Source organism: Panicum virgatum, chromosome 1K (genome assembly GCF_016808335.1).
Source record: "Panicum virgatum strain AP13 chromosome 1K, P.virgatum_v5, whole genome shotgun sequence".
In the NCBI taxonomy this organism is placed as follows: Eukaryota; Viridiplantae; Streptophyta; class Magnoliopsida; order Poales; family Poaceae; genus Panicum; species Panicum virgatum.
In genome coordinates, this window is record NC_053136.1 from 17113395 (window position 1) to 17135492 (window position 22098).

General features: G+C 46.2%; 2 protein-coding genes across 2 annotated transcripts; both read right to left on the minus strand.

The window, feature by feature from the left end:
* Positions 1-4199: 4199 nt before the first annotated feature.
* On the minus strand, positions 4200-6971 carry LOC120697829 (MDIS1-interacting receptor like kinase 2-like). The gene is made up of 2 exons (XM_039981186.1): positions 4880-6971; positions 4200-4782 (listed from the first exon to the last, which is right to left on the minus strand). Exons 1-2 carry the CDS (start codon positions 6915-6917, stop codon positions 4406-4408), a joined length of 2415 nt encoding a protein of 804 aa, XP_039837120.1. The 5' UTR covers positions 6918-6971; the 3' UTR covers positions 4200-4405.
* Positions 6972-10303: 3332 nt separating this feature from the next.
* Positions 10304-10891, minus strand: LOC120653418 (spidroin-2-like). Its single transcript, XM_039931171.1, has one exon. It carries the CDS (start codon positions 10889-10891, stop codon positions 10304-10306), a length of 588 nt encoding a protein of 195 aa, XP_039787105.1.
* Positions 10892-22098: the final 11207 nt, after the last annotated feature.

A 22098-nucleotide genomic window follows, 5' to 3' on the forward strand; every position in this document is an offset into this window, starting at 1 on the left:
CCAACTCTGCTATCTCCTTGTAACTTCCGATCAATGCAGTGGATGCTTATACTGCACATCCTTGTTTTTTGTCTGCAATATGATGCAACTGAATTAAACTATTTCATCATGATGCTTGAATCTTGATCACATGGTTAAAAAGATTCTATGGATAGACAACCATATTTGTCTCTTGTAGTTAACTTGGGAATCCAGGTTGATAAGCAAGGCGCCTATTGAGTTAGGAAACGAAAGAATACTATTTGAATTTTGAATTTTTATATGTATTTATTAGTCATATTTGATATAGGCTATTGGAGCAAGTATAGAACTTAGATCTTTATAAAAATCCAACAGCGTATATTATTGTTCTTTTTTTTAATTAACATGGTAATTTCTAGATCCTCTCGGTAAATATGGTAGCTTTTTCTTAACACTATTGTATTCGGATGGACTCTTTAGTTCTATCCTAATTTTTATTAATGTTTTAATCATGAAATTAGCTATTTACCAATCATTGGGTTGAGTCCTAACTGTCTTATTGTTTCTAATTTTGAATTTAACTATCTATTAATCATATTTAGTATGGAGTCATTGGTGATTTCTATTTTTTCTTTATTTTTTAGTTCCAAAATTAGCTATCTACTAATTATATTAATATGAACTATTAAGTTAGTTTAGACCTTTAGATCTTCTTAAAATCCAATGATGTAAATCCTTCTCCTTTTTAATTAACCTATGAATTTCTTGACCCTCTCGGCGAATGTGGCGGTTTATTTTAACACTCTCTTATTAATATAATAGATAGGTTATACCCTTTATTTAGCTATGTTTCTTTCTAATTTGCTTCTTAATTGCTACACAGATTAACTACTAAACCTTTATATTTTTAACCATGATTCAAATAGCGGGCTAGCTGCTATTTAGCGCCGCTATAGTGTTTGAAGGCCGCTCGCGCTACGCAAAGGCAGGTTGTTCCGCTATTTCAGCTATTTGCGCTTTTGCGGCATTTAGCTGCGCTAATTGTCGTAGCGGTGAAAGGATTTTAGTGCCGCTATTCTGTTTTGCTTGCCGGCCTCGTGCGAATCGTGCTGACAGCGCTCATGCGGAAGGAGAGGAAAGCAGAGAGGGCTACTATGGTGGGCTGGCGGCGCTCACATGCAAGGGCAGGAAAGCTGCAGCAGCTTGCTGTGAGGCGAGGTAGGGACTAGGGAGTCGGCGAGGCGAGCACGAGTGCTTGCAGCAGTGCTCGAGCCTCGAGGTGATGATGGTGCCGCCCTGAGTGAGAATCAAAGCCGGAAGTGAGCTCGTGGCGTTCTCCGTTCTATCCCATGGCGAGCTCCAGGCAGGGCAGTAGATAAGAATATAGGATAAGGATGAGGGGTGGCTGATGGGTCCCACATATTGGAGGATTAGTTTATACTATAAGTTGCATGTTTTAAGAGATCGCTAAATTGCTTAGCGGCGCTATACCTGCCATAGCGTTTAAAGATGGGCACCGCTAAATGCAATAGTCTGCGATTTAAAACATAGATTTTTAATTATTAAATTTATCTATTTATTAGTCGTATTTCATATGAATTATTTGATCAACTACTAATTTTCTTATTTTTCTAATTCTGGATTTAACTTTTACCAATCATATTTAGTCATGTTCTAATTTCCATTAATTTTTAATTCCAACACTAGCTAATTATTTATCATATTTCATATGGACTCTTGAGTTTTTTAGATCATTAGATCTTTGTACAATCTAGCGGAGCAAATCCTTATCTTTTTTCTCAGCTAATGAGGTAGCTTCTTTTAATATCATTGTATTAAAATTATTGATGGGAGATAGCCTGTGGCTGATTTCTCGAACTCTCACAAGAATACTCTTGCATTGACTGTCATAAGAAATTTTGATTTTTTCTACCAAGGTTTTGACTTTTTGACATACAACAACTTTTAGCCGTGGATGTTGGTAATGTTCTTGTTGCCCCAAAAATCAGACGATGATCCTCATGGAACGAAACACGCTAATACCTGGGAGCTCTACTTATCTCCGGTGCAGGTTTTGTTCTCAAAGTTCCTGGCGTGCCGGTCAATTTAACCTGCAATTGACAAGGGAATAAAATTTGATCAATAAATAACAACGAACACATCAGTTGGGATTCCAAAGAGTTACAAAGTGACTTCAACTATACGATCCGATACTCAAGGATAAAGAGTCATCGGCTATTCTGCCGAAAAAGACAATATGAATGTTTCTTGAAACATGTTTTAGGGTTTATCGTCTGGAATAGCTCATTTGGAGACTTGAACCATACTAAAACAAATTCTCATTTGTAAAAAGAAACCAATCTAACTGATTATACCAACTTAGCGTCACCATCAAAGGATCGGACCTAACCGAGACAACAGGGCAATGAATTAAATATAATCAGCTGACTGATTTTATTATATTAGAGAATAAGATTAATATGTCTCAACATAGAACAACAATCGAAAAGAGTATCAACTTTGAAGTCTTTATGATGTTTTACTCAGATGCAAGCTGATAGACCTTTGATTGTCGTCAGATAAGTTGTAATATCCAACTTTCAAGAGATTGAACAATGTAGCCTTACAAAAACTTGATTGAAATTGATAACTTGTGAAATATATTAAACAAAAACAAGAGATCGGAGCGATGCAGTCTTGAATAGTAAAAGAGATTGATAAATTGTAGATGAATTAGATGAAATTACAGGGATGCACCGGTAATTAAGGCCAACCAGAGATTGAGACGATGCAGCCGTGTTCACTGAAGAAATCGCCGAGCAAGCTAAGCTACATTACTCCTACTTAGGGTTTGTGGCATTGAGCTGAGAAAAGTTGTATTGATGATTTATTTTTTTACATACCTGCTCCTATTTCTACTCTGAACTAGAGACCCCTAGTCGAACACGACATGCTAAACACTTGATGACAAAGAAAGAAATACTACCATATTTATAAGAACCTTTAAAAAGAAATCGGACTCTTGCAGAAACTTCTACTGACGTCCATCCTTGTCCGATTCATTTTGTTGCTGTTGCCATCCTTGACAGTCTTCATGGGCTTTGACTGAAACTCTCCGCCGGCTCCTCCAAGGACTGTGCATCGCCTTCTTTTTTATTCTATATAATATTTCAATATCCATACTTGCAAAATTTGGTGTCAACAGTTCTAATTAAGGCAAAGGAGGGGTAGACCCCCTACTGAATAATATAACAAGAGGCCTGTTACGGTGCTCGAGAAGAACCAGTGGTTCCTCCCATCAAAAATATCTGGATCATTGATTTTAGCAGCATGTGTTTTATTTTAATCAGGGATAGTTTAGTCATTAGCCCTCAGTAAAAAATCTCTTTGACTGGTTAGACCATCGATGCATGTTTGCATCTCATCCCCAACCTGCGACGGCCGGCGGCGCGTCGTCTTCCCAACCGGCGACGGCAGAGCACAACCCCTCTCCCTCATCCCCCATCCGCCAATCTGAGTTGCCATGGGCTAGGGAGTCATCGCCAATCACCCGGCACTAGACAGCAGCTCGTCGACGCCGCGCAGCAGAGGCTCAGGACCCAGGCGCTCACGGCCTCGGTTTCGGCGGCGAGGCTTCTTATGCCCAGGAGCTCTCAAGCGTGAAGCAGTCCCTCGGTGGTGTGGAATCCAACGTCGAGCAGCAAGGAATCGCCTACATTGCACCGGCAAGGCTTAGAAGACCATCCGGGTGAGTCATGGATCCATCGAGCAGCCGGGACGAGGAGAAGGACGACGCGGCCGCCGCATGGCAAGGCCAGCGGCCGCCACGGAGTTGGCATGCCGATGGCTGCGGCGGCGGAGGCCAGCTGCCCCCGCGCGGCAGCGGGAGTCCTGGTGCGGTCGTGCCGCTTGCTTTGCGCCTCCTCCGTCTCGCCCCTGTCCATCTTCTCGTGTGGTCGGATGGCAATGACGAGCTCGCTACGGGCGCAGGCACAGCCGGCTGTGGCGACGGCGGTGGCCTGGCCGCCGGTGGCATTGGCACAAGCCATTGTTTTTATTATCCAAACTAATTTATATATGTTTAATGATTGAAAGGATATGAAAAGTACTAAAATATTCTTAAGATAATTTTCATAAGTGGTTCCTGGCCCAAAAAAAAATAGTTCCTAATCCACATATTTAGTTCTTCATAACTGGTTCCTCCTACTTTTTAACCATTGGATCTAGACTCCTAACGGTTCATAAAATCTCCAAGCATCGTAAAATTTAATTGTATTAAATCGAAGGAAAAAGAACACATACCAGGTTCAAACTGTACAAAAAGGATAAAAAAGGAGGAGAAACAAAAGAAACTACAGGGCTAAGCAAATCATCAAAACATCTGTAGATAATAAGATACCAATGCACAAGCCAAATTTTTCCCTACTTTTGAGACTATAGGCCATCATATATTCTGTATGGTGCCGCAAATGTCATGCAAGTCTTGTAGCGTAACTTCGTGAAGGGGCTTCACGATGGCTGCTGGGCAACTTCTGTTTGTGAGGGCTTGACACACCTGCTGCATCGTTGGCCGAGCTTTTGGACAGATCTGCAAACACCCAAACGCCACAAGAACGAGCAGAATGATATCCTTTTCTTCATTGCTTGCTGGCTCTACAATGCGCTGGTCCAGGATATCCTTGAGCTTTGTATGCTGCTGTGTTTGGCAAAAGAATGGAAGCAGAAGATCTCCTGGGTGCTTTCCCATCACCACTTCCATGACAACCACACCAAAGCTATATACATCACACTTCTCTGTCAACACCATTGTAGAGGATAATTCTGTGACAAGGAATGCAAATAATCAAAATTGTGAATTTCCTCGAACAATTATAAAATCGTATTTGCGTTGTAATGTTAGAGGATTAAAGCCATGTACCTGGTGCCATGTAGCCACATGTCCCTGCAAAGATAGTACTTGAACTCGAGTAAATATGCTTCAACTTCCTTGCCATGCCAAAATCTGAGACATAGCCTTTAAAATCATGGTCTAATAAGATATTGTTACTTTTGATGTCACGATGTATGATGGGTTCATCACAATCGTGGTGCAGGTAAGAGAGAGCTTGAGCTACATCTCTCACAATGGCAACTCTTTTGGGCCAGTCAAGCTCCCTTGCAAGTTGTTCCTCGTGAAGAATGTATGCTAGGCATCCCCTTTCCATGAGATCGTACACCAAAAATCTGCACTGAGAGTGAGAACAGTACCCATACAGCTTGACTATGCATCGATGCCTTGTTTTGGTCAGCACATCGATCTCAGCATGAAATGTTACTTCATCTGTGCAGTCTTCCATCGAGTGGAGCAGCTTGACTGCAAAGACACTTCCTCGAACCTCAGCTCTGAAGACAGACCCGTGTCCTCCAGAACCAATGCAATATTTTTCATCAAAATTTTCTGTTGCGTCGAGTATGTCTTGGAATGCAATCTTCCCGTTGAAATTCCATATGGAGAACATATCTCCAGGCTTGCTTTTGGTCCTGCATTTCTTAAATTTTTTCCTCCAACAAAAAACTGCCAAGCTTCCTATTGCTAGAGCAGTGAAGCAAAAGAGACCAAAAGCAAGAAGTAGCGCCAAAATAAGGCGTTTATTGTGTCTTTTCCCCTCATTTCTTCCATCAAGCTCCGATGCTTCACATGGTGTTAAGCCATACCGTTTGTCACCACAGATATCAATATTGTGGTCAAGAGAAACTAAGGCTGAAGGGAGAGATGTGCCCCCAAATCTGCCACCCAAACTGTTGTATGACAGATTTAGGTTGTGCAGTTGGTAAAGCTGTGCAAGAGTGATTGGGATGGTGCCACTTAGATTATTTCTGCTGAAATCCAGCTCATACAGGCCAGTACATCCCCCAAGATCTTGTGGTATTGGTCCTGTCAACAAATTATCTGATATTCGCAACTGCAGTAAATGGCGGCACTGTCCTATTTGAGGAGGAATGCTTCCTGTAAACTGATTGCTGCTTAGATCTAGATGCGTGAGGCTCACTAGCAATCCTATTTCTTGAGGCAGCAGCCCATTAATCCGATTGGAAGAAAGTACAAGCTTTTTTAGAGATTTCAGATTCCAGAAGGTGGAAGGGATTGAGCCAACTATATGATTGTCTGAAGCGTCCAATAATTCTAGCCTTGTTAGATTCCCAAAGCTTCCAGGAATGGAGCCAATGATTCTATTCCCAAGCAGGTGCAGGAACGACAACCTATGGAGCTTTCCCAACTCATGTGGTATGCTACCCGATAAATTGTTGAAGCTAATGCCAATGAAATCCAACGAGGTCAAATTTCCTAAACTGGGAGGTATGGGGCCAGTAAAGCTATTACGACACAGATCAAGCTTCTTTAAGTTGTGTAGCATGCCAAGTGTAGAAGGGAGGTGTCCGTTGAGGAACTGATAATTCTGTGAGAGATCAAGGTATGTCAGACTGGTAAGATTACCTATGGAGGGTGGGATCGGTCCGGAGAGGGCGTTGCTTGAGAGATCCAGTAAAGTGAGTTCACCAAGTGTACCGATGCTCGGCGGGATCGGCCCTGTGAGGTTGTTGTCGTTGAGGTCTAGACGGGCAAGACGAGGCAACGCCCCAAAGTCGAGCCCATCTAAGCGGCCAGAGAGGTTACACATGGGAAGAGAGATGCTTCCCAGGATTAGGACAGCATCGGCGCCGTCACTCCGGCCACGGCCATGAGGCACCGTGGTGATGCAGGCAACACCAGTCCAGTTGCACGGGCTGATGTGCTTGCTCCATGACTTGAGGCAGCCTGAAGCCCCGGAGACATCGTCGAAGTTGGATTTCCATCGAAGAAGGGCTTCTGCTTCTCTATCGAGCTGCATCATCATCTTCGAATTTGCACGGGAAAGAAGGAGTAGTAAGGCAGCAAGAAGCAGAAGTAGCGACATCTTGAAGGCGAGGAGAAGCATGGTGTGTGTGTGTAGGTGGTGAGGCTGTAAACGCTCATAGGAATGACGGCCTACTGGCCCTGCCGGCCTTGAAATATAAGCACACTTGGGACACGCTATTCACTGTAATGAAAGTTCAAAGCCACATGTGTTACACGGTTACCTTGACTATCTTCTTGACTCACCAGTAAACAGGAGTACAGGACCACATGTGATAACATGCGGCGAGAGTGAGAGGTACAGCAGTGAAAATAATAAGAAATTGCTGTGACAAGACCTTGTGTAATCTTCTAGTGGGTATGCTATTATTCGTTGATGATGAGGTTCTGCTTTGCTTTCGCCTTTTAACAGAGTAGCTTCCTTCTCAGTAACGCAGGATCAGAGAGAATCAGGAAAGGAAACCGTGGAAGCTTTCTTTCTTAATCTCTTTCCCACTCTGCTTTCCAGCTGCAAGGAGGCTGCTGGGCTCGTTCCTTCGTCCCTGGAGCCTTGAGGATCGAGGACAAGCTACAATCAGGGTTCAACTTTCCGGCGGAAAACCGCCGGAAAACCGGAAAATTTTCCGTTTCCGCTAGTAGCCGGGAAATGGAATTCCGGTATTTTTCGCCATTTTTCGTTTTCAAATTTAAAAATTCAAAAATATTTGTAAAAAATTGGGAAAAAATATGATAAAAAACTAGGTGTTCTTCTGAGCAAATAGGACTAGAACACACTCAAATCTAAGATCATTTGCTAGACTAAAATTAACATTTGAAACCGTAATTTGAATGACTCGTCATTTCATGTGCAAAAATTTGTTTTCTCCCCTCGACTTCAACTAGACTTTGGTTTATCATGATATTGGTGAGGTACCTATTCAATTTCATATGCATACCTACAACTAGGATGATGATCCATCGGCCGGCCCGGGTGGACTATACTCTCATCAGTAGACTAGTAGATCTGGTTTCCTCGTGCTGTCCAATTAGGCTCGTCGTCAATCTTGCTTCGCTTTTGCCTTTTGCATCTGCTTTTATATTATCATCTAGCAGCTCTTTTCTTTTGTATGTAGCGGTGAGATCGAATGAGATGGCAGCTAAAGCCCTCTGTCTGCTGTAGTCTATTATTCTTAACCAGGCCCTCGATCTGGCTCTTCTTCTAGCTTTGTAGCCGGTAACTGTGGAGACTTGGGAGTTTTTTTTTTGAAGTTGTGGCCATTGCTGATACGTGTTAAATTCCATTGGCAATTCTTCTCCATTGGCAACTGCAGATTAAGTCAGTTGTGGCCTTTGATCTGCCCCCACTTCGTGGAAGAAAGCTTTGCATTGCAATAGTAGGTCGGTGACTGTAACCTTGATTCCAGTGAATTTCCTCCGACGCCATTCCAGTCCCGAGGATAAGAAGAGAAGGTCAAATTCTTGCATCCACAGCATGCATGTGACCAAAATCTTAGGCCACAAGAGAATTGTCACCATCTATAGAGCAGGGGAAAACTTTACGTTGGAAAACTGCCGGAAAACACACCTTTCAGAATGCTTTAACAATTCTCTATACAAATTGAATCAAACAAAAAATTCAAACACTGTCACATGAATTGATAACCAATTCAAATCATGTTTGTCCTGGATTTAAAACAACTTTCAATTGGATCAACTAATGTCCCTAAAAATTTATAGGAATATCCGCCATAACAAGAATAATAAAAGTCCAGTTGAGGCCTAAGAGAGAAAATGAAAGTTGTCACATGAAATGACAAGACTTTTAATTGGTAGTTTTTGAAATAATTAAATAACTTTCAAATCATTGCTCAAATGAAAAAGTTCCTGAAACAAAAGTTGTAGATCTCGAAAAACTGAACAAAGTTGGTATTCAAAAGTTTTTCATTTGACCTCGGGAACAGTAGGAAAATCACAACTGACATCATTTTCCGGTCGAAATCACCGAAATTTCGGTCGAAATCACCGAAATTTCGGTCGGAATTCACCGAAATTTCGTTTTTTGAATTTGAATTCCCTTTCCGTTCGGAATTAGCGAATTTCGGCGAAATTTCGGCCGAAATTTCGTTTCCGGCAAACGGCGGGATTCGGAAAAAAAACGAAAAGGTGAACCCTGGCTACAATGCGAAATGGGCCACCGCGTAAACTGGGTCAGGCATCACGCAGCAGTGACGCTGCAAACAGGGTGGGGCCAGGACGTGGAAATAAAGAGGATGCTGTCAGGACACCTTGAAAGAATCTAGTTAGTGCTCGGGGGTGCTCACTTTATTGATCAGCTTGATTGTTAAGTACACTGAGATTTCTTTATCAGCAGGATTATTAGGTGCAGGAAGGAAGATACGTTTGCTTTATTTGAAACACTAGAAACCTGGGGCGCGGCGTTGCCGCGCCATGTTTGTGCTAGACATGGGGAGGAGCGAGCTTTAGAATTTGATGGACAAACCATTATATAAATCAACGAATGAAGACAAGGAAACCAAAGCAGGTTCCTGGCAAGAGCATAAGCATAAATATGTTTGATGTTTTTGTCCTTGAGAAAATATATGCATTTTATTTGCCACTGCATATACCATGTTTCTGAGCGAACATTTGTACTAGTATACATCGAGCTCCCCGCAAACAATCTAGATACAAAATAGGAGGACAAATAATACTATAATTACTTTCGGAATCTCATCTCATGCTGTTGCTTTTCCCGTTGCAAGCCCAAAAAAACATGAGATAGCTATTGAGTGTTTGTATATAGTACAATTTTCAAATATTCTGTATCAGGAGTGTTATGCATCATTGATATTTTTTTCTATCTTATTATCAAATTACAGTTATGAAAAAGGGAAGACGGACTGAACCCATATAGAAGATCTTACATGGAGTGCTAATCGTGGATACAAAAAGATGTATCGATATTTGATAGGAATCACTTACGGCAACACGGCAAGATGATGCTCACCGCCCATGGGTGGTCTGGCGGTGAGGCAAAGGGAAGCGAGTGCTCCCCGCGGGGAGCATGGTGAAGGCCGTGGAGTGGTGCACTGTTGCGGGCTGCGCAAGCACAACCGCAAAGCAGAGAGCTGGCGATGGCCGTTTTCTTCTCCATATATATCCAGAGCTGCTCCGCCATGGCAGGCAAATCCACGGCGTGGTTCCATAGCCCCACACTCCCACCGTGACTGCCGAGCCAAAGCAATTGCGAGCAGTGGTGCTTCTGCTATAGCCGTTACACTGGGTGGAGCGCTGAAGTGGGACAAGCACAGGCGACACTGCGAGATCTGTGCTCACCGTCGCCGTCGTTGACGCAGGGGCCGCGGTTGCCCCATGGCTGCAGCTGCGAGGAGGGACGCGGCGACGATGTCAAAGCTGCGGAGCAAAGAGGACAAGGTCCTACAGCTGAGGCCGTCGGCCACGCAACACCTCATCGTGGCGCACGGTCGCTCAGCTGGCACCGGCAGCCGCTGCCCCTCGCCCGCAGCAACGCGGCCCCTGCTTCGCGAAGATCGCCCACCCTCGCCGAGCCTCGATGCCGCTGCCCGCCGCGCCGGGGTCCGCGGTCCCGTTGGAGCGGTGCCGATGGCCATTGCGGCCCCGCTCGTCGGCCGTGGCCCCTGCTGCCTGCATCGCGCCACCGGCTGTGCAGGCCCCGCTGCCCCCGCCCATCGCGCCGCTACGGGCCCTCCTGCAGCCGCGCCCGCCGCCACGGTCGGCCACGGCCCTGGCGTTGCGTCCGGCCGCCGTGCCATGCCCCGCCGGCCCTGCCCAGCTGCGGCCCTCGCGGAGCCGCGCCGGCCACGCTTGGTTGCCGCTGTGCCCGGTCCCGCTTGTAGGGGAAGGGAGGGAGGATGCGGCCCGCTGCAGCGCCCGACATCTGCAGCCCTCGCGGAGCCGTGCCGGCCGCGCTTGGGCGCCGCCGTGCCTGGCCCCCTCTTGTAGGGGAAGGAAGGGAGGGAGAGCGCCCTTGCTGCAGCGCCCGGCCTCGGCCTGTGCACCACTGCCGCGTCCGGCCACCCCGCCGCACGGCGACATCCCGTAGTGCCGCCCGCCGCTGCGTCCGGCCGCGCCCGCTCGGTCTCCGCAGTGCCGACGTGCCCGCCACCGAAGAGGAGAGAGGGAAGAGGACAAGGGACGGGAGGAGAGAGGGGATCCGGACTGCGGGTTGGTTTCATTAGACCTTGAGGTCCTTTTTGCAAAATGGCCAGGATCCTGGAGGATCTACACCATCCATCTTGCGATCGAACGGCTGAGAAGATGGAGGTAGACGTGGCTCAACGTGCGCTCGTTTTGGCCCGATGGCAGGGTCACATTTCGTCTATTAGAGATACGTGTCTGAAATCTGAACGCGGCGGGCAGTCTAATCTCTAATAGACCAATCCGTGGACAAGCTCTGTCCTCTCATTGGACCACGTCTCCATCAAATCCTGCCCGTTTGATCTCTTTCCCTCAGTCGAATCAAACCGTTGGATCGCTGGCACAACAGCTTGCATCTTATCGGAGCTCTCTCCGTTTGCCGAACTTTCCAGCGTCTAGTAATAATAATAGACGAATCCGGCGGACAAGCTCTGTCCTCTCACTGGACCACGTCTCCAGCAAATCCTGCCTGTTCGATCTCTTGCCTCAGTCAAATCGAACTGTTGGATCACAGGCACAACAGCTTGCATCTTATCGGGAGCTCTCTCCATTTCTGCCGAACTTTCCAGCGTCTCGTTCCGTGATAGAAGAGTCCAGACGCTGTGCCGCTGGAGAGCCCACACTGGCCACACCACATCTACAGCGCCCCCCTTCACCTGCACCCCCTTCACCTGACATGCAGACTGTGGAGACACCGGTGGAAGCCCGCCGCCACCACCTCCGCGGCGCTCGGCGGGAGAAGATGCGGCAGCGGCAGAGCCCGATGAAGAAATGCGGCTCCGGCGCAGCACGGCGCAACTCAGATGAGAAGTGGCGGCGCAACCTTGCCTCCCCGTCCGTGTGCAAGGTGTTGGTTATTCGGACCAGTAAAGTTACGGTCAAGGAGATGGCTGCTGCAAGCAATCTTCGTCGCGCCGCCCCCAGAGACGTACTGCCTGCGTCTCGACCTCAATGCGCCTGGATCGCGATACATAGGGACGTTCAAGCGCTGCAAAGCCGCACCTGTGTTTTTCTAGTTACGAAGGAAACTCTCAGGATCGGAAACAAGTTAGGAACTAGGACGCACTTACGGTATGACGTCAATTGCTTGGATTACTGCTGCACAAACCACAAAACCCTATTGCATTAGGAACTGCACGGATGATGCACATCCCCTGCTAGTTCACAACACGAACCGGTAGTGATGTACATCTATATAGGACATGCATATATGAATAAGTATGGTATATGGTGTGGGTTATCCCTGACTGTCCACCAATCTATCAGTATATTCGCACGTTAATCATACACAGAGAAAAGAAATCTGGATGTTTATTTGGTGTGGGACCAAGTTATATTATCTTGGCTCTAATTTAATCTCTACTAGGATCGATCGAAAATTATTAAAAGCGACATCAACAAAGAAACACCAGGAATCAATTCAATCTCTGACATCTCAGTTACTATTTTATCCTCGCTTTATGAATTTTTTTAATACAATTTTTTACTGAAATTGCGGAATAATACTATGGATCGGAGAAATTTCAAAACTAGGGTATTGTCGTCTGTCTGGCAGATGAAATTCAAATTTTGTCGTCTAGGAAGACGAAATACATTGATTTCGTCTGTTCAGCGGACGAAATTAATATTCGTCCACCCATTAGACGAAATGCATGGAATTTACGATTTTCGTTCACTGTGCATGACGAAATTGTAATTTTGTCTAGCAGGAAGACGAAAATAAATTTCGTCTGCCCGTAGGATGAAAATAGATATTTCGGAGATGAAATTTAGTTAGAATTTTTTTTAATTTTTACCTTTTTGATGCTGTTTTGAACACTCATCAGTGCTGAGCTATTGTCATATAATTAAGCAGTGTCGATATTCGTCAGTTATTGTCTTATCCGTCATTGTTGCTATTTCGGATATTGTCATACAACACTGAAGTTCATGTTTTGCAATTGGAACCTTGAATAGGTTGGTGATGATTTGCGAAAAAAATACCGATAATAGTACTGAAAAAGCGCCAAGTTGTCACGTGTTTATGAAAACGGTACTATCATGTACGCCTATTTGGAGCTGTCAGTGAACTGAAAATAGTAGGGCATAGTCCCGGCTTGCATTACAATTTTGTAAATAATGGTATGATACGAATTACAAAGCAGATGCCTAATGCGTTTGTACTACTACGGTAAATAACGCTGTGGCCTTTGCTCTAAACTGGGTACTTAAACCACGAACTGCAGTGGCATGTGCAACACGGTAACCTCGTGTTCGAACTAAACCTAACACGCCTTAGGGAATTCAAATTGCCGGGATTACATGGTGGTGCTTTACTAAGTGCACCAGGGATATTTTCCCTTCCTAATTGCTATGAGCCCTGCTTCCTTAGCCCAGCGGGCCCTCTCTCGCTTTCTCTCCCTGTCAGCCTCACGTTCCTCCACCTCCCGACGTTCCACTTCTTCAATCCTCTTTCAGATCTCTTTCTGGTCTTTCTTGCGCTTCTCCTCCATCTGTTCCTCGTGCAACATTCGCTGCCACCTTTCCATAGCCCACCTTGCTTGACGCTAAATGTGTCCTTGTCCTCCTGAGATTGCTCGGTGTCTAACCACTGCACGAAATCACATAGAGGGGGTGGAGTCTTTTCCCAAAACATGTTAGAAGTTAGTACCAGATCCAAAAGTGCCAAATCCTGATAGTGTTTTATAGTACCTTTGCTTGATCCTTGCCGTAACGCTTGGGCGGGTCCTACTCAAAGTTCTCGCATATGAAGAACCTCATGCCGAAGTCGTCCCCCAAAACCCTCGACTTCATGAGCTTGCACAAGGAACCGCAAAAGCACATAGGCACTTGGGTTCCTTGGGGCACAGTTGCCCTCACCTTACTCCATGGAATGTAGGTTGATCCTGAGGATGATATGCTATAGCGATGTGTAGTGCTTGTGGTGTGGGTGTTTCTGGTGTGATGGGTATCAGGTGCCCTTATTTATAGACCCATTTGGATGGTCCATGGGCTATGTCCATGCATTTTCTGAAACCAAGTCAATGAGTAATCATATTATTGGTTTGCGTGGTTGCTGCACAGCGCATAGCGCAGTGCACAACTTCTGATGTAAAGCACTGAGATTTGTCACGGACGCATCCCATCCGTCATAAATGCAACGTACAGTGAAAAGCTCTGAGATAGGTCATGGACACATCCCATCCGTCATAAATGGTACATACAATGAATGATTCCCCGGCTCGGAACCAACATCACAGAAAAGGTGCTTGTAGAGAATCCAGTGCCGCATGTCTAGCTCTACCATACATGAATCAACAATCAGACACCACGCAGCCCAAAATTTAACAATTTCTGTACTGGCATGTGCGGCACCTTACTGTCGAAAGCTAGCTAGTGCCATTTCTAAGCCTAACATGCCTTAGGGGATTTAGATTGCTGGGTTATGAACCGACATAGGAAAGGTTACAACTAATAGTGTGGCCACATAGCAAATTGTATCCTCGGTCATCATTTGCACTAAGCAGTCCTCACCGTGCATGCATTTTGGCCAATCTTTTTTGCGGTTATCGTATCCTCGGAGAGGATTGCTGGGGCTGAAATCACTCTTGCTCTCTACTGGAAACTCAAACACTGCTTCTGGATAGGATTCAGGACCAAGCGGTCCATCCCACACAATAGGAGGTCCCTTTTGTACCCCCTTTCCTCTCCCAGTCCCGAAACTCTTTCCACTGGACGACCCTCTAGACATTACTAGTGAAGCAAGGCGGTGTTCTCCAAATGAGTACCAATGCATCCGACAATACAGATATATATAGGCAAACACATGTTTAGTTGCCGTGATGCGGAGGTGTAAACTGAGCAGAGAAGGTTATGGCACTGGCCTACAACTGCATCGGCCTATACATAGCCCTGCACCAGCCTATACATAGTGCCACTGCACTGTACTATCCCATCTTTCACAGCCTTGCAGCGTCCCATCCCCTCGATCGTAGCCCTGCACTAGCCTAACCGTCCTATTCACACTGCGCTCTCGTATCTCTTCGAGCATAGCCCCGCACCATCCTATCCCCTCGATTGTAGCCCTGCAGCGGCCTACTCGACCTGGTGGAACTGCACCGCCATGTTGCATCGCACATCGTCGTAACGTAAAACATCAGGTACCACATAGTCATAGTAACCTAAGATAATACATCAGGTACGACATAGTCAAAGTAACCTCAGATAATAAATCAGGTAGCATAGCAGAAGCCCAAGCGTGGCCAACCATCTATCCCTGACCCCTACCACGGCCCTGAAGGTCCACTCTACCCCTCTTCGGCTTCCGTGCTAACGCGGGTGCCCTAGGACTATCGTAGTCTGCTGGAGAGAAGCGGACGGTAGGCCTAACCTCCCATCTCCGTGGCATATCGGCAGGTACTGCATCCTCCTCCACAATGTCCTGGCTGTCTTGCGTCGCCTGTGGGTAACTGAAGTACTGGCCCAAGTCCATCTCGTGCTGAGTAGCACCGAAACCGTACCTCTCCGAAGCTGAATAAGAAGACCCCGAACTGGTGTGCCTCTCATGGTATTGTGCTCTAGCTGCATATATCATAAACCATATAACACGGAAAATTGGTCAATGCTGACTACTTCAAAATAGAATATGTTCATAGCAAAAACCAAGATGTACACACTTGGGGCCATGGATGGGTCGAACCCTACGAAGCCTGGTTGCGGGAAACCTGTAAGTGACGCCTCAGAAAAGAAAGGTCCTAGCGGGGTCGACATGGTAGCATGCTGATGCATCGACGGCCCTGCTGTGTCAGCAAGTGGAGTACGTGGGAGCTGGACGGGCATGCCTGTACCTGCAGAAGTCATAGTAGGTCGTGGTGGCCTATCCCTAGTAGCAGAGGCGCCACGGTCCCGGATGACATCATCCATTTGTCGGCATGTAACGACTTGAATGAGACGCTTCGCCTTTTGTCCTAGGCGAGAGAACATCTCAACAACATCGTCGTAACGCAACAAAGCAACGCAACAGCTGCTGAGGTATCGTGAGCTATCTCCATGCCTATGTCAGCCTGTAAAGATTATGGACCACCACTTAATTATAGGAAAGCATTATTTGCAGAAGCACGTAGACAAAAATTAAAATGAACAATGATGAACGTACCGCCTGGTGAAGTGCTTGCCCAGCGTGTCCTGGGTACAGTAGAGACTGTGGCAGCAGCATGGGCGCATCGTCCTGTCGCTGGCTGATGCGGACCAGCCTGGTGTGAGTGCGAGGAGCGTACCACTGGAGGTACGCATGGTACGAACCCATGTCGTATGGTGCTTGCTCCTCAATGCGGTCGTCCAGGTCCTGGCCCCAAGCATCGATCCATGGCTGCATCCTCCTCATCAGGTCAATAAGTGCCTTCCGTGGTCCCTGCATTTTGTACCTGCACAACAAAGTTACAATATTGGCATACATATTACATGGAGCTCTACACTCAGCAAATAAATGAATGAGCTGTCGTACTTACACGTGCACGCCCGCCTCGATGAGGTTACCCCAGGGCACTGGTACCTCCCGCCGCAGGCCGAACTACCTCATGACGCGATGCGCCGCATAGTCCTCAACAAAGGCATCAAACATGAGCTTCTTATGCGTCATTCAGTATTGTCCTGGTAGCACGCCTCTAAAATACCCAACCCACGGCTCCTATGGTGAATGGCATACTGCGTGTATGGCTCCCATGTCACGTGCTCAGGCCTCATGTGGTCGAACTGCTCAGTGAACGCTTTGTATGTCGACCGAACCTGAACGCCCATCCACTGCGGCTACACACACGAAAAAAAAAGAATTAGGAGTTAGCATATGAATGTCATGAATTAACAAATTAGGATGACGCCAACAATTTGCCATACTCGACGTCGTGTCCAATGAGAGCCCATGGTCGGTTGGTCGATCATACCCTCACCATACAACTCCGTTGTGTACTGCTTAGGCTGGATGTAGGGATGTTCAACCTGAAACCGCTCGTACGACCAAAGGTTGACTAGTAGAGGCATACCAGTCATGTTGGAGTTAGGCTTCTTCCTGACACATGCCTGGCACAACCCTTGATAGGTCCAGCAAAGGACAGCTGAACCCCAAGAAAGCTGAGGAATCTCATTCAGGTCATTGTCAGCAATAGCTCGAGCATAGGGTATCCAATGAGCATCCACTTTGTGACAAGCAAGGTACGCCTCCATGTGACGAGCAAGGTGGTACGCCGTGTACTCATCCGCCATTCTCTCTAGCTGCATAACGTAGCACAGAAAAGTTAGTGCACTAATAGTTAATGGAATGACATATTGTCGAGGTCTTCGATATGATTAACTTACCCTAAACAGCTTAAGCCACTGCAGCTGCGGCCCATGTCTTTTATTTGCTGAGATGGTAAGGTTGACTTGTTGATTCGGTAGCACAAGCTGGAACCTCTGTGCCAGGTCCTCACGCCAGTTCAAATCTGTCATGGACGGTCCAACGGGCCTTCCACGTATAGGAAGGCCCGTCAGCATGGAAACGTCCTGTAGTGTAACTGTCATCTCCCCAAACGGCATGTGGAAGGTGTGCGTCTCGGGCCTCCATCAGTCCACCAAGGCCGAGAGGAGTGACTGGTCGTAGGGGAAGCGTCTGGACCGCTCCGGCTGCTCGTGGTCGTCATCTGCATCGGCTGCATCGTCTCCCATTGCTTCGATCATGCGCGCCAGAGGAAGGAGTCCAGCACACGTCAACCTGTAGACAAGAAGCACGAGTCGTTACGACAAGCATAAGACATTACCCAAAAGTTTATTGTAACTATCCACAACAAATACACACATACCTTGGGACCCACTAGGGGTGAATAGGCCAAGCTTTCTTTGGCGCCCGGGCGTGAAGAACGGGGACAGCATCATTCCCCTGCGTGACGTGTGCGTAAGCACGGTGCTGTCGGTCGATAGAATTGTTAAGCAGCTCCATCCTGCAATAGAACCAACATTATTAGTTACCATGGCCGTATCATCATAATATGACATACATAAAATAAATTAATGAAATAGGAATTCTTTTGAAACGAAAGCATTACAAAACATGGAAGACAAAACAAATATTAAGTAAAGAGGTACACAACGTCCACAAATACATATCACTGCTACCAATGGATAGAGGTCCAGTACTTATTACAAAGGTCGAATAGTACATATTAAAATAAATATACAGGACATCTAACGAGATACACAAGGTCGATTAGTACATATGACCACTACCAACAGATACAGGTCCAGTACGTATTATAGAGGTTACAGTACTACATATTAGAAATAACACCTGGTACACACAGATAGGACAATGTGCAACAATCCTTAAACATCGTAGTCATAATCCTCCAGCGAAAGTACTCCCCTACAGCCCCTGCCACGGCCTCTTCCATGTCGTGTTGCTGAAGTGCTTCCTCCTTCAACGTCCGTGCGGCTAGAACTAGTGGTTGGACAGTCAATTGTTTTGTGGCCAAACTCTTCACATGTCCTGCACCTTCTCATAGGACCTCCTACTTCGGATTCGTCCATATCATTGTGTATACGCCTTGTCTGAGGACGTCCCCCTTTCCCATGAGAGTGATGAAGCAAGTCCATTGGCAAAATGCACATTGGCAAGTCCTTATTGTATACAAAGAAGTCTCCACGTTCCATGAATCCATAAAACTCCCAGTCCATGTTTGCTCAATGTTTTCCTTCAAGTAAAAGGTAGAGATATAACCCCCACTCGAAACTCCAACCTGGGCAAGCGAGGCCAGGACATGTGAGCAAGAAACATGTAAAAGCTTTGGTTTATTACAGGTGCATTCCGCCCATCCATTAAATTGTCGGCCGAGGTTGGCTTCATGAGTCACAAGGGTTGTCTCCCTTCCTACTCCTCCTTTTGCTCTAACAGTTATCTCAAAATGGTTGTCGTGTGTACCCATTGCAATGACTATATGTTGCAACGCCTTAGTAATAGCTTTCTCCATCCATTTGTACATCTTGTCGCAATGCGGTGTTTGAACTTTTGTGCTATGAAGAACTGCCACTGCATGACGCTTTCGGTAGTACTCTATGATGCCATACAACATACCTTCTATAATTCCTACTAGAGGACAACCACACAAACCTCTTATCATCCAATTGTATACCTCTGCTAGGTTTGAGGTCATTATGCCCCACCTAACATAAAAGAATTGAACATCGTGTCAAAATGGAGTAAAAAATTTAGGATTACGGAAATCGTACAAATTTATCTAAACAATTTCTCACCTAGCACCCAATGTGTCAAAGAGCAATGCCCACTTCTCCTTGGGCTCCGCCTCTATCTAGTGAGAGAAGCACTTGATATGCCGTCCCCTTCACCACCGTATGCTAGGATCATCTAGCCCTTCATCGAGTGTCGTTAGTCCAGGAGTCACCTCAGGGTTGTCATCTGACAGTGGCTTCTTGCTCATTTCAGTGACATGAGCCCGAGTCAGCTTATCTAATTCTTTTCATAGTGCATTGAACTTGCCGTATAATTAAGGTTAATAATGGGGTTAACCTGGCCATTAGCTTAAAACCCACATGACAAAACCACTAGAGAAAATTTCGACTCAAGTTTGGTTGGCTCGGGCTGGACCGGTCCGACCGGTGTGAGCGACCAGTCAGACCGGTTGATCCTGTGTCACCTGCTTCTTGACCCCAGAACACTTAAAAATCATTCTCTCTCTCTCTCTCCCCCCCTCACAGCTCACTCATTCTCACCGAGCACTCTCACTCCCTCACCGAGCTCTTCTTCTCCCTTAGCCCTAAATTCAAATCACCACCCCAAATCAATCTCAAGGCCAAGGAAGCTTCAAATCTACATGGAGAACCATCTTCCCCACGTGTTCCTCCCTGGGGTATCTTGGATTCCAAGTTCCTTGCGGGGGGAAAGGCTCATTCAAGGTATTCAAGCTTGTGTGGTCCAATCTATCTTTTTAGGATGTTTTAAGTGATTCCCTCCGGTCCAGCCTCTCTAGGTGCATCTCTGAGATAGGATCAAAGAGGGTTTTGAAGTTGGGGGGGGGCTAGTTTTTGCACGACAAGAATTTCTGCTCTTGGTGGTGTTAGGGCTTGATGGACCGGTCTGATCGGTCGGGTAACCGGTCTGACCGGTAGTAGTGATAGCGATGCTTTATCGGAACTTCCGGCACCCTCATCGGAACTTCCGACAAAATTAATCCAATCGGCCGAGCACCCTTTGTCGGAAGATATCCAAAACTTTTGACGGTGGCTATCGGTCTGACCAGTTCCAGAGGCCGGTCTGACTAGTATTGGGTCTGGTAGGGGTAGTTAATCCAAATCATTGGCAATTAACTTCGGTTGTTGGTTATATTGTAATTATACAATTCATCATTGCATTACTTGTGGCATATGCAAACGTGTAGCAGTCGCGGCTGAGGAAGTTATGTATGAGGTGATCGCGGAGCCACAGGTGCCATCGAAGAAAGCCCAGCAAGAGGTTTCCAAGGACTCGGCCCAAGGCCCAATTGAGCCTAGCACTAAGCAGTAGTCCGAAGGCAAGCCCCGGTGCATAACCCCTAATTTAAATATATGCAATTTATCTAAATAAGTAATTGTGCATTAAGTTTACAGGAGTTGAAGGAAACTCTAGTTGCATGATCTCTCGGTTCCCTGGGGTCATATACTAGTATGTGTAGGTCGATAGCCTTGCCATGCTAAATAGGACTCGGTAGAAGTTGAGTTATTTTCTGTTACTCGCGAGATATATGATGTCTTTATGATTCGAGTATATGGAATATTGGAATATGGAGGAAAGGAAAGGAATTGGAGACCGGGTGGGGGATGATTAGCCCCGTCTGTGTCGATAAAGGACAATACCGTTGTTGGCTGTGCTGATCGGGGATTGAAATGTACTAACCGCATGCCGGGAGTAGGAGGTAGTCGAAACCGGTAAGCCTAGTACTGCCTCGCTTCAGAAGTATAGGACTCCATCCCACCCCTTAGGGTAGTCGAGTGGCCGCGGAGAATTGGGAATGCATGTATTTACTTTTAGTGGTCCCTCGTAGGGCTCGGCTGACTATATGATGGTGGGGTGGTCCTGTAGTCCGAGGTGGGGAGGGGAATGGTTGGTGCGTATAGTCCAACGGGGCAAGTATGTGCCGTGTTGGTTAGGTCCACCTTATAAGGTTAAATCAGATCGATTCGCCGTGTCTCGCAGTTATGATAGCCTTGATCTCTTAGTCACATCATAGTAATGAGATGAAATGAAATGAGATAAAATGGATGTTGATGTATTTAAACAATTGCTTCCCACACTGATTGTTGTAGACCTGCAAGTCATAGACATTGAGTAAATCTATTGGAATATTCTGGATCCAAAATCTTGTAAACAAGGATCCACTTTTAGATGCCTTTCCGCAAAACAAACCACTCCAGAAAGCCTTGCATGTCTAGATAGTGGGCTAAGTATACCCATAGTCGGGTAAGTCTTGCTGAGTATTAGTTGCTCAGAGTCTGTTGTCATATTTATTCCAGGCCCTGCAGACATCGACTTCTGTCCCTGCTGTGTCAAGTTCGTCCGCCATGACGCGGAGGCTTGGGAGGTTGTCGGACCTGACACCTAGCTTAGGACGTCTTTGAGGTGCACACTTGTGGGCTGGGTGTGTTTTTCCCTCATCACTTTTGGTAGGACCGGTCTGACCGGTTCATGGACCAGTTTGACCGGTAGTAGCTGAGTTAGGGTGGCAACCGGTCCGACCGGTTATGTCAGAGCTGTGGTGGGTGTGACGCTATGTCACGTGTAATATAGTTTTAGGTTCTCTTTATTTTGAACTTTGGTTTCAACTGATGTTGAGGTTGTAAACTATTTGTGTACTCAAGCTCGAGTTGTAAAACTTAATGTTCCGTAAATACGTATTGTATTTGTATTTTCATGTATTTGGTGTGCTTGTACCATCTGAGCTCACCTTCGCGTGGGACTAACGGCGTTGTTTCGATCGGGCCGTGGGTTAAGAAAGGGCTCTCAAATTAAACCATTAAGCTAATGCGCCTGATGTGTTCAAATGATGGCCATTATGCTTAATTTAGCATTTTAATTTGGCGGTTCTGTCACAGCTGGTATCAGAACC